The sequence below is a fragment of the Leucopleurus acutus genome, assembly GCF_964270905.1.
Source record: "Leucopleurus acutus genome assembly, chromosome: 17".
Lineage (NCBI taxonomy): Eukaryota > Metazoa > Chordata > Mammalia > Artiodactyla > Delphinidae > Leucopleurus > Leucopleurus acutus.
In genome coordinates, this window is record NC_139159.1 from 35,036,784 (window position 1) to 35,049,408 (window position 12,625).

Sequence of the window (12,625 nt, forward strand, 5' to 3'; positions counted from 1 at the left end):
CCTGAATTACTAACTGGCAGGGTAAAGATCTGCTGGAACTCAAGCTGAAGTGGGGAGTCTGGAGAAAGGGATGTGATTTCTGCAGGGGAGGAGGGGAGGGGTAGGGCGGGGTGGGAGGGGCGGGAGGGGAGGGGAAGGCCTGAAGCCCATTGTGAGGTCCTGCGCCCCTGTGGTCTGGGGGCCGTGCTGGCCCTGACCCTGGGAGAAAAAGAGGCTCAGTGATGTCTTCAGGCCGTTCATTTTGTGCAGGAGAATGACTTTATAAAGTGAAGGAAAAAGAACCTGTTGGAGAAAACCTATCCGAGAGTTTCTCTGAAAATGCTACAGATGGAGATGAACTGGCTTGGGAAGGAGAGCACAGCCCTGTGGCGCCTGGCCACCCCGCTGCTGGTGGACACCCCCCCCCCGGAAGGTTCTGTCACGGAAACGACAGGCAGATCTGAAACCAAGTTGGGCTTTACGTCATTAAGAAATCCCCCAAAGGAATGGAATAAAGGCCTCCTTTCACACCTTGGGTTTTGCATGTGTCCTGAGCAAGCGCCTCTTCCCCAGCTGAGACAGCGCGCTGTCCCCGCGACCCAGTGAGCGGCCCTCGTCCTGCGGGGAAAGCAAAACAGCAGCGAGGTGGGTGCGCGCCCAGAGCTGCCCCTCTCGCAATTGATTTGTTCAGGGATGACTTCTTGCGTTCTAGTTAGATGTGACTTTAATCGAAGTGCTTTCCTAAGGCGATTTATCACAACTGTGAACAGTCAGTCTGCACAGCTGCTGCTCTTTTAGGGAAACGCACAGGCTCGGGAGGCGGAGGGGCTGGCGCGAGCTCCCCTCTTTCCGACGGACCGGCCCGCGTGCCCCTCCCCACCAGAAATATGTGCGCCGCGTCCTCAGAGGCCGCCGCTTCTGTGCTCTGGCTCCCCTGCTGTTTCTGGCTGCTGAACAGCCATCTCCTCTCTCCTGGGAGGGGCAGCTGGTTTCCTTTTGGGGCGCTCCCCTTCTCCCCGTCTCAGCTCCTGCAGCGGAGACGAGGCTGCCCCTCTCTCCCTGCACGCTGTGGGCTGGGTGTGCAACCCGGCTCGGGCCACAGTCCCCCACCGTCCCCGCCGACCCAGCGCGGCGCCCACCACAGCCGGCAAAGCCCACACGGGGCGCCCAGTTAAAGCTGAACCGCAGATGAAAACCACGACTTTTTACGGTGTCTTTAACATTGCATGCAACATACTTCTACTAAAAAAATTACTGTTTATCTGAAGTTCAGCTTTAACGAGGCGGGCATCCTGTATTGTGTCTGGCAGCCTTCTTGGTTGTAAAGAAAATGTTTGTCCAGAGCAGGTCAAATTGGAATCAGCCTAGGACTTTTAACTGGAGCTTTGGGGAACAAATACTTAAAAGGTATCTGTTGGGACTGCTAGGCTGGTAGGATTCATGCTTGCAACTGCTGGGAGCCAGCTTTGCTATCATGTGGGGAGAGCTGCTTGAACTAGAAGCCAACACCACAGAGAGCAGACCTGTTTCATTTGAACAGGTGGATCCAGCTGTTCTTGAAGCTGGCCCGGTGGGTGGTAGAGGTCAGGGTGTTGATGGCCAGGAGGGATAATAATTTCCTACCCCTCAAATCTGGGAAGTGAAAACAGCAGGGCTGAATGTGCCCACGGGGCATGGCTTCTGTTCAACTGGAAGAGTGGTGAATGACTATTGGGTGACAAAAACAGTCGGTCTACTATATTCTTACTTTGTTTGCTAATTGTTTTGCTGCATGTAAACTCTTTGTTGCATTAGCTCTTGTTCATGACATCATGTCTGGAGACAGGGTCTGATAGACTTACATGTGGAATTGGAGACTTCAATTTCAAATCTGCCTCTGCCTGGTTGAGTGGCTTTAGGGTTCTCGTAACCTCTACGAAGTTGAGTTTCTGGGTCTGAAACCTAAGGACAGAGGTGATCGTAATCCATTTGGGCTGCTATAAGAAAATACCAGAGCCTGGGTAACTTATGAACAACAGAAATTTATTTCTCATAGTTCTGGAGGTTGGAAGTCTAAGATCAGGGTGCGAGCAGATTCACAGTCCGGTGAGTATCCTCTTCCTGGGTCACAGTTGGCGTGTTTTCTCTGTAACCTCCCATGGCAGAAAGGTCGAGGGACCTCTGCGGGGTCTCTTTTATGAGGGCACTAATTTTGTTCATGAGGGCTCTACCCTCATGACCTTATCACCTCCCAAATGCCACACCTCCTGATACCATCACTTTGGGGGTTAGGATTTCAACATATGAATTTTGGGGGAGGCAAATGTTCAATCTATAGCAGAGGTACTTTCCCCATAGGATGGGGGAGAGGGAAAGTATGTAAGCACCTGTCATAGGGCCTGGTGTGGAGCAGGTGCCCCATACAGATGTTATTACAAAATATTGAGTATAGTTCCCTGTGCCATAGAGGAGATCCTTCTATCTATTCTATGCCTTCTTTGAATGACCGTAGCACTTGTTGTCTGTATCATTTTTATGTCTGTTGTTGCTTTGTGACTGAAAATGAAAAATTTCTATTTGTCCATGTCCTGGCCCTTACATAAAAATGTGTTCATTTATCTATTTCATATTTATTGACTACATCTTAGACACTGTGTTAACTGCTGGTTCTAGACGTTAGTAAAATATAGACCTTCCTGCTCAAAGGGTCACAGTATTTGTGGGAAAGCAAACAATGAACAACCTATGTCTCTAAGAGCTTTGTACTTCCCAAAGAGAACACACCTCGTAGGTACAATAAATCCATGTATCATACGTAAATGTATAAATAGTTAATGGGATTATACACCTGAGATAACTGCTTTTCGATTCTGAGGAAATGATGATTATATTTCACCAGGAGCTCAATACCACTCTGAGAATGAGGGCTTAACCCCCGACTTGACTCACTGCCTCGCTTTCCTATATAAAAATACACAAGTCTGTACATACGCTCTAGAAAAAGGCTTATCTGGCATGAATTTCAGATAGCAAGAAGAAAACTTCAAGAGGTTCAGAGAAGCATCCAGAAGCTCAGATGACTGTCTGGCACTAATACAACTTGCTTGACAGGAAAATAGAACTGTAAATCTCACAAAATTAGATGATCTTTTAAGAATTTCAAAACCTCCTGCTATTAATTGGAAATCCTAGAAGAATAGCTTCTTTTAAAATGTACTGATAATATGCTTTACAGCTTAATATTCAGAAGCCTATGTTTTGGCTAAGTGAGCTTCAGGAAGGAAGGAAATTTGCGGTTTACCTCCACTTACTTTGGAACCGCTGGTTCCAAACATCTACTTCTATGCACAGTCATCTTATCATCTGTAAAATGGAGGCAACTCTAAGACAACAGAGTTACAGAGATGTTGCACAGCTCCATGTGTCATTGTCTTCATTTGTTTCAGAATACCAATAACATCTAAGCGACTACTGAAAGAGTGCTATATTATTTGGGGTCATCTAGTGCAGCTCTGTCAAAGTAAAGAAAAGGGACCTAGAATGACTATAATTTTCCCAAGAGGACACAATTATTTTATGGTAAATCTGGGACAAGAACCCTGATCTCTTGGATCCCATTCCATTGTTCTTTCATTGGGTTCTGAACAACCCAGAGAAATAAAGAGAAATAAAACTCCTGTGTGCTGTGTCACTGGTACAGGACACGGCAAGATTGGAATTGGAGCACTACATATTAAGAGGTATCTGAGAAATTCTTCAGACTAATTGAGATATATACCAGGTACATAGAAAACAGTATGTTTTATGAAGATGATTCTGTGCAATGAACAGAACTGGTAACACACACTGGAAGGTGAATTCTCATTTTCTGGCACCTTGAAAACGCCACCTCAACATACACGTTAAAATAAACATTTGAACTGGGTCATATTTAATTCTGCATGCTCTTGTAAGTCAGCAAAATATTCCATATATCATTTAAGTTGTCACTCACTTTTTAACTTGACTTTCAATTTCTAAAAGTCTTTCCAAACATAAAACAGAGGTGGGAAAATGGTATATGGGAAGCTGCAGAGATGAAATAAGCTTATTTCATTAGGCATAAAGATGAATATCCAAACAACTTCTTCATGGCTGAAAGTGTCCAAATCTACTGTCTTCATTTTGTAGTCAAGGCTTCCGGAAAAATATGCTAATGCATTCCTTATTACCCGAATGCCCCATATCAGTTTCAGTAGGTATCATTATATGTTATGGAAATTTTTCTCAGTGACAGTGAAAGACATCCTGGCTGAACATCCCCCTGCCCATGACACAGAGATGATGGTCTCAAGCTATCTTGAAGGCATTGGAGCCCACACTATCTGTTACTAATGTTAATGGAGGATAAAACTTCATATTCTGTTTGCTCTATATTTGTTCAATCACTTCTTCCCTTCATTAAACTGGATGGCCCATACTTGAGTCTGTAGTGCGTCTATCATTGGAAACTGAACAAAGTTTTCTTGGTTTTATTAATGTCATACGTTTCTAGGGAGGGTCTATTCAATAACTAAGTCTAGTTTCACAGTTACAAATAAATTATGATGTAACTTTGAATAAATTAAGCTCATCATAAAGGAAGGATACTGAGAGTTGCTACTACCCCTTCCTTGAGGGGCTCTCGTAAAGCGCTAAGTAAAGTAACAGAGGTGTATATGTATGCATATATCTTCAATGATATTTGTACAGACTTAAAAAGAACTCTACAGAATGCATTATAAAAACCTTAATGCTGTGTGTCCCTAGTTCCCAGCTCTCTCATTAGAACTACTTAAATGAACACAATCTTATCTGTTAGGATAGCTATCAGAGTACTCCAAATACTACTTCTTGCAGTACCCTGTCCCAACCATTTGCCATCCTCTTCCCATTAGTCCTCAAGTCAGAAGCCCCGAAGATCTGTTCATTAATTTATGAACACATTTCTTCATCCAGCCAAGAAAATTGATTGATCCCTTACCAAATTTCAGGCACCATTGTTCAGTATGATTTATAGGCATGTTCAGGAGACACAGCAGTGATTAACACAGATGAATATAGTCTCTCTTGAGCTGAGGGGGGAGACAAAAGTAAATAAGTAAATATAAAATCATAAGTATAGGGCTCCCCTGGTGGCGCAGTGGTTGAAAGTCCCCCTGCCGATGCAGGGGACACGGGTTCGTGCCCCAGTCCGGGAAGATGCCACATGCCGCGGAGCGGCTGGGCCCGTGAGCCATGGCCGCTGAGCCTGCGTATACGGAGCCTGTGTTCCGCATTGGGCGAGGCCACAACAGTGAGAGGCCCGCGTACCGCCAAAACAAAAAAAGCTATGAAAACAAAACCTATGGATGGAGACCTCCATGAAAGATGGAAGAGTATAATAATGGCCAGAGTACATTACTGTGGCAGAAGCAGCAGCCCTTAAGGAGGACAACTTTATAAATTACAAATTGGATTTAAATAGACAGGGAATTGAAAGTGGAGACATTATTTTCTGCAGAAGATGATGGACAGGGGAGAACAAAGAAAATAAAACTGAGATTGTTAGCAAAATACAATGCTAAACATATAAGTTAGGACTGAGTCCTTAACTTTCATTTTTATTAATGAGTGGGTGAGTATAGATTACTGACTACACAGAACCAAGCCTGGAAACACATTTTATATTTATGATCTTTGTGCCTAAAACTAGATTCTCCTGCAATTTAATATGACACTAGGACAATGACTGGCCAAGTTTTAGATTAATCACTCTTACACAAAGATTTTTCATTCATATAATCTCAAACAAATACTGCGTCACCAATTAAGTTCCAGATCCTATGCACTCTGGCTGAAGATATAAATATCTTGCAAGCCCAGCGTCACTCTCCTCTTTCTCTGGTAACAAATCACACTTTCTATTATGACAATGGCCCCAGTTATCGGCCCAGGAATAAACACTAGACTCAGGAAGAGCCAATTAAAGCCCTCCCTTAGAGTTGATCGAGAGCTTTAAGGTTAGAGTATTTCAATCTTATGAAATTTTTGTAAAACAAAATTATTTCAAAATCTACTAATTATTCTTTAAGTTCTAGAAACTGCATTCTGCGACTAAGAGGACAATTTATTTGCCGTCGTTTCTGCTCTGCCCACTTTATGTTTCTGTTATTGTGAGATAAAGGCAGTGGGGAATGGCAAACCAATTCTGATTCATTCAACACATGAGTGCTTCTTAGGTACAAAACACCATTCTGAACATTGTCCGAGGTAAAAAGATAAATAATACCTAGCCCCTTATAATACCTAGCCCCTTACCCTCAAGGATCTTCCAGCTTAGCAAGGGAAATAAAACATGCACACAGATGACTGCAACAAAAAGAAGATAATGATTGCTGCCAGATGTTTGGGGAGAATGAGGAGAGCAAAGAGAGAACACAGAATAAGGCAACATTCAACAGTCAGCCAAGAACTATTTGTTGAGCAATTGCAAGCTGTGACCTGGAAATGGAAGAGGAGAACATAGATCTTCACATGGGCAGGTGAAAAATCAAGTGTTATTACTTGTAACACAGCTCTTCAAATATATTTTTTGGCACCAAGTGCCTACTAAATAGCCTTAAATTAAAAACTAAATAAGGATACAGTCTCTATCAAATATAGCCTGAGGTACTGATGCCTAAATACTAGGATCACAGTATTTGTGTTCCCAAGGATGCCTTTCTATTGCTTTGCTTCTTTCCCCCTTTCCAAATTAGCTAATGCTGCCTTACCAGGATATCTATTTCGATTGTTCCAGCCTTTTTGATCCAATGTATTGAATAGCAGAATAGGTGAGTTACAAGAGGATTATTTTGACTTCAAACAACAGAAATAAAATACTATATAATTGAAAAAAAAGAGGCAATCTTTCAGGCACATGTGGATCCAGGAGTTCACATGTTCTAACCAGGTCCCTTTCTCTCTTCCCCACCCCTTCTTCTCTCTGCCTTTTCTCCTCTCTGGTATTTCTCATTATGGGATCCAAATATTTCCCTGTTTATGTGGGAGCTTCTGGCACAGCTGCGGGCTTATACGCTCGCAGCTCCAGGGCTGGCTGGAAGGGGCGGGCGCATCACAGCATAAGGTTGCACAAGGTGTGCACTTATATAGCAGGGCATCACATCTATGAGTGACGGATGATCACATTGTACACAGGGGTAGCTTCTCATAGTTTTTACATCACTTTTCTTGAAGATGGCAGTAAAATGGTATGTTTTTACAAAATCAAATAGTGTAACATTGTCCAAAAGATATACATAAAGCATTTCGAGGAAGGAGGCTCCTTTTTCTTTTAACTCCGGCACGGATTGTCTATTGGACAGTGGTAACCCTATGTCATCAACCTCGTTACTCCAGCAGAAGTCCAGGGATTAGCCCTGCATAACTCTTGTTAGCCTCTATTCCCTTCCTTGAACACTGTAGCCAGAAGGTTTTTTTCCTCCTCAAACCTTAAGTATTGAAACCTGGAGGAGGGGCATGTCTGAAAAGAAAATGATGGACTGGACTCTCCCTAGAAGGAAGATAAATGGGTGGTCAACAAGAAAAAAAATAAAATCCTCTGTACCAGGAAATGTTTGAAGTATTGTTTGGGTATCAAAAAACGGGTGCCCTACACATAAAGCAACAAAGGATATTGGTCTAAAAAGAACCCCATGGCCAAAGGCGCATGACCTATTTCAACAGAGGATTTGAAAGCTAAAAGTTAACGTGTAAAACATTCAATTCGATGTCATCATTTTACAGATGGGCAAAGTAAAACTCAGGCACAGGAACAGAAGTGCCAAGGTCAGACAGGTGGTTGGTGGAAGAGACAACCAACTTCCCAACTTCTGACTTTTTAGGGGTGTGTGTGTGTGTGTTGTTTTGTTTATGTGCAAGGACATTTTTCTTTAGTACACTAACATTACAACAGAAAGTATAGTCTTGTTTTGGTTTTCTCTGCGCCCTCAATTCTGTATAAGACAGTTTCACTGCACTCCAACAGAAAGGCTCAGCAAGAGTAGAGACCACCATAAGCAGTACACGTGGGCACCAAGGGCAGATACATTGCCCTTCCTTGTGTAGGAACTAGGGCCACTTGTTGCTTTAATGGGCCAAGTTTGGGCTGGACCTGCAGGAGGGGACACCTTTGAAAAACAGCTTCCTAACTGCACTACAACCTGCTCTGGCATCCTGATTCCACTCCCCAAACCCCCCAAATCTTCAGCCAGAAAAAAAAAAAAAAGAAGAATGGATCACTGGATCACTGGATCGATGGGGAGATTTCTGTCTGCTCCTCCTACTGCCACCTCTTTCTTGCTATTTCCTGCCCGAGGAAACCTGACATCAGCCCAAAAGCATCTCTGGAAATGGGCAGGAGGGAGCCTTACACCTGTCAGCGCCAGAGAAGAAAGTGCGCTCTGCAGAGTTCTCAGTTGTTCCACCTCTTGCGATGAAAGGAAGAAAAGGAGCGAATCCGCCACAGATTTACTGGAGACCAGGGTTACTTCATCCGGCTCCGGCCACAGTAACCCCTGAAGACCAAAGATGCATTTCCATTCCCAGCATTTCTTGTTGGCGTCTTTCCCTACAGGCTAGCCCAGTGCCTGGCCCCGGAGAAGTCTCTGCGTAAAGGTTCTTTAGGTCATCAATCAGCCTCCTGTGTGTATGTGTGTTTTTCTTAGGAAAAACTGGCACAGACGAATTAGCAGTACAGACTGGGGTCTCCCTACTACCCTTCATGCTTGGCGGCATCACCTTCGACTACCTCGCATTCTCCCGGCGCTGACAGTCCCGGCTCCGGACCTCAGGGTTGGAAGCAGTCAGCCCCAGCTAGAACCGCCCTGTCCGGGGCTGATGCCACCCTGTGCCTAGAATGTGCGTGTGGGTGCAGGCGGGCGAGCGAGCGGCTTCTACAGTGAGACCGAAGCAGGAGCTCAGCCTTCGCCTGCGACCTGCAATCCCCAGATTCCCTGGGGACCTCGAAACTCCGAATCGGAGGTACTCCCCCCCCCACAGCCGCCCACCCATTCCCTCCCCCCTTACCTCAGCACGCAGCCCCTCCCTGCGTGATGATGCAAAACCGTGGGGAGGGTGGGCGCTGGGAAGGGTGGGGAGAGCCTGAGAGCGAGCGAGGGTGGGAGGGAGTGGGCGGAGGAGGAGAGGGAGCCGAACGCGCATTTAAAGCGATAGCCATCCTCGCTCTCTCCCCAGTGCTGGGCTGTTGGAGAGCTCGAGCTGCAAGCCACCGAGCGCGAGCTCGAGCGCGGCGCGCTGGCCGGGGAACCCAAGAGCGCACGGCGCCCCAAGCTGGCAGGCGCCGCGGGACCCCCCACCCTCGCCGGCTGCCCTTCCCCGGGCGCCCCTACCCTCCTCGCCCGCAGGAGACCCTGGGCTTCCCCGGAGGAGCTCACCCCAAGGGGCCAGGACTCCGGCGAGCCCGCCACCGTCCCCTCGAGTGCCGCCGCCACCACCGCAGCCGCGGGAGCAGTATGGTCCAGTTGGGGAAGCTGCTCCGCGCCCTGACTTTGATGAAGTTTCCCTGCTGCGTGCTGGAGGTGCTTCTGTGCGCGCTGGCGGCGGCGGCGCGCGGCCAGGAGATGTACGCCCCGCACTCCATTCGGGTCGAGGGGGACGTCACCCTCGGGGGGCTGTTCCCGGTGCACGCGAAGGGTCCCAGCGGAGTGCCCTGCGGCGACATCAAGAGGGAGAACGGGATCCACAGGCTGGAAGCGATGCTCTACGCCCTGGACCAGATCAACAGCGATCCCAACCTGCTGCCCAACGTGACGCTGGGAGCGCGGATCCTGGACACTTGTTCCAGGGACACTTATGCGCTCGAACAGTCGCTCACTTTCGTCCAGGCGCTCATCCAGAAGGACACCTCCGAAGTGCGCTGCACCAACGGCGAGCCTCCGGTTTTCGTCAAGCCCGAGAAAGTAGTTGGAGTGATTGGGGCTTCGGGGAGTTCGGTCTCCATCATGGTAGCCAACATCCTGAGGCTTTTCCAGGTAGGGGGGCGCTCCCTCCGGGGCAGAGCGCGCCGTAGCTCCCCGCGCTCTTTATCCTGAAGGCTGGCTTGGACTCCAGGGGTGCGGGGTCTGGTCAGCCTTCGCTCATTTCCACCCTGGAGATCCTGCCGAATCCCTCCCACCTCACCCGAGGAGGTACTTGCCCTGCTTGATTCATTTCCCTTCCATCTCTCCCCTGTCCGCGCTCCACTCCATCCGGCTTGACATTCTGGATTTATGGCCCCATTGACAAGAAACAGTCTCCGAAAAACAAGGCGATGATTTAAATGGGTTTGCATTCCAGTGAAATATGGTTGCAAAACAGGCTTGTAAAAGTGCCGGGCTCCTGTGAGAGCCACTTAGGCGCAAAGAATATGAAAGATGAGAAGACGCCTAGAAACTAGGCATTTCTCAACTCCCCAGCTTCCCTGCCCCAAGCCGCCCGACAAGCTGCAGCTGCCTTGGAAAATTTCGAGAAGAGCTTAGGGAGGCAGTTCTTAAACCGAAGGCTAGGTCTTCACCTACATTTGGACGTGAATTGCCCATTTCGCTCGGGTTGGATTTCCCGACCTGTCACCTATCTCTGCGAGGGCATGGGGCGGAAGGCGTGGGGACTGTCCTCAAGCGGGGAGAAGCCACCCGCAGACGTGCCCCCAGGTGATTTGCTCTGGGCAGTTGTTTGCACCGTCTAAACCGCCTTTGCGATCCGGCCACTGGCAGGAGCCGGGCGATCAGCTTTCTACTCCTGCCAGCTCAGAGCCCGGAGGTGAGCTCATGCTAACTGCGAGACACAGTCTCTTTTTCTGCACCCACCCTGTGCCCATCCTTTCCCACGACCTCCCTAACGCAGCCCCCAACCCCAGTCCTGGGTTTTGAGGACGATTCTCAGAGCCAGACAAGAAGGCGCCTGGAGGGAGGCAGTAGGGTGCGCTGAGCAAGGCCGGGCGGTCCTCTAGCTCCGGGTACAGGCGGGCAACGGCGGAAGATGCGAGGACGGCGGATCGGGCCCGCTGAGCGGTGGGCGGTGCTGCAGTGCTCTCTCACGGCCTGCTCCCGCAGCCTCGGCCCCACGGCTCCTGTGCTGCCCTGGGTATAGATGGATGGCTTCTGGATGAAGAAATTGAGTTTCAGGGTCTGCGTGACTATGGGTTCTCTTGTTTCTCTGTCTTTCTTCCTGTGTGTCTCTCTCCTTGTGTCTCTTTCTCCCTGCTTTTTTTTTTTTTTTTGTCTCTCTGTTTTTATGTTCTCCCTTTCAATTTCTGCGTCTCTTTTCCTTCTCTACCCCTATCTCCAAGTTTTTTGTTCATCTCTGTCTTGAAGTGATCCTTTCCTAATGCACAGCTCTCTCCCTGCCTGGTAGGACCCAAGCTCAGTTAGTCCCTTCTCCAGATGTTCTGGCTGACCCTTATGCTCCCCGTAGCTAAAAAGTCGGCTCCCTCTCAAGTGCCTTTCCTGAAGCATGTTGGGTTTCTGGAGGGGACTCCTTGTGAGATTCAAGCTGTCACTACATCAGCACCCAGGAGTATGAAGTTTGTGTTTGTGCCAGAAGGAGGGGTGCCTGTCTAAAGCTGCAGCCTGGTATGGCCCCTCTGAGCCTCTGAGCATCCCTAGCACCTGTTGAGTATGCCACCTCTAGATGTTTGCAAGGCCAAAAGTGCTTCTGGGCAGCCTTCACTTTGAGGTAATGCTTTCAGGAAGAGCCTGGGTTGTCGTAAGCAAAACCCAGAAGCACTTCCTTTACCTCTGAGCTTAAACTAGAGAACCTGAGGAGGCAGCGCTGCAGGGAGGATGAGGCCAGAGGTCACCTGAGAAACACAGGGGCAACTCACAGTATTTTTATTGGAGCTCTGGGGGTTGAAGGCACATTTGCTGTTTGACATTTAAAAAATTATTTTGGTGCCTTCACTTGGAGCTTGGGAGCTTGCAGATGGGCCTGCCTGTCGAAAAAAGAGTGAAATCTTAAAGTCAAGAGAGAGCTTGCAGACTAGGTGAAGGATTGTGTTTGCTGAAAAAGATTCCAGGGGGAGCTGATTCCTTCTCTGGTGTGTGGATCTGAGGCACTTGCAAGAAAAGAGAACGCTTGCCTTATGGTTAGTTCCCCCCTTCCCTGGGCTGGGAAGGAAAGGAACTGAATGCCAGCATTAGCAGTGTGTGTTGGGACCAAAACCATTCAGAGAAAACACTGTCATTTTCCTCTAATTTGCAAATTGCAGCTATTCATGTTGGATTGAACAGCTGAGGGAAAAGAGCCCCCAGTTTTCACCTGCATTTATTGAGAAGAGGCTGGTAGTAGGAGGGATGCACCAACTTGTAGCTTGTGCTGCAAGCTGGATATAAGCTTGGTGTGAGCATCCTGGTTAACCACTGCCCATGTTCAAATATACAGAGATAGATTCCAACAATCTCTTCCAGTAGCCTTATTTTTGCGTGTGATCTTAGAAGCTCCTGGCATGTAAGTCCAGCCCCCAGTTTCCCAGCCTCTGTAAACCTGCAAAATGAATAGAGAGAATAGTGGAACACAGACCCCTTGTTCAAAGACACAGTCACTTTAGGGAAAGAGGAAAAGAACGGGTAGGTGAATCTTCTCTGGGATTGCAGGGTTCAGCTCAATGAAGACTGTCCTGTATAAAAGAAAC

The 12,625-nt window shown here is 47.8% G+C and overlaps 1 protein-coding gene across 1 annotated transcript in view; it reads left to right on the forward strand.

The window, feature by feature from the left end:
- Positions 1-9,470: 9,470 nt before the first annotated feature.
- Positions 9,471-12,625, forward strand: part of LOC309973979 (metabotropic glutamate receptor 7-like) — a gene marked incomplete at both ends in the record, with an annotated part of 83,164 nt that continues 80,009 nt past the window's right edge. The window contains one exon of the mRNA XM_082858440.1: positions 9,471-9,989. Within this exon, the coding sequence (XP_082714566.1) occupies positions 9,471-9,989 (519 nt within the window). The remainder of the gene's footprint in view (positions 9,990-12,625) is intronic.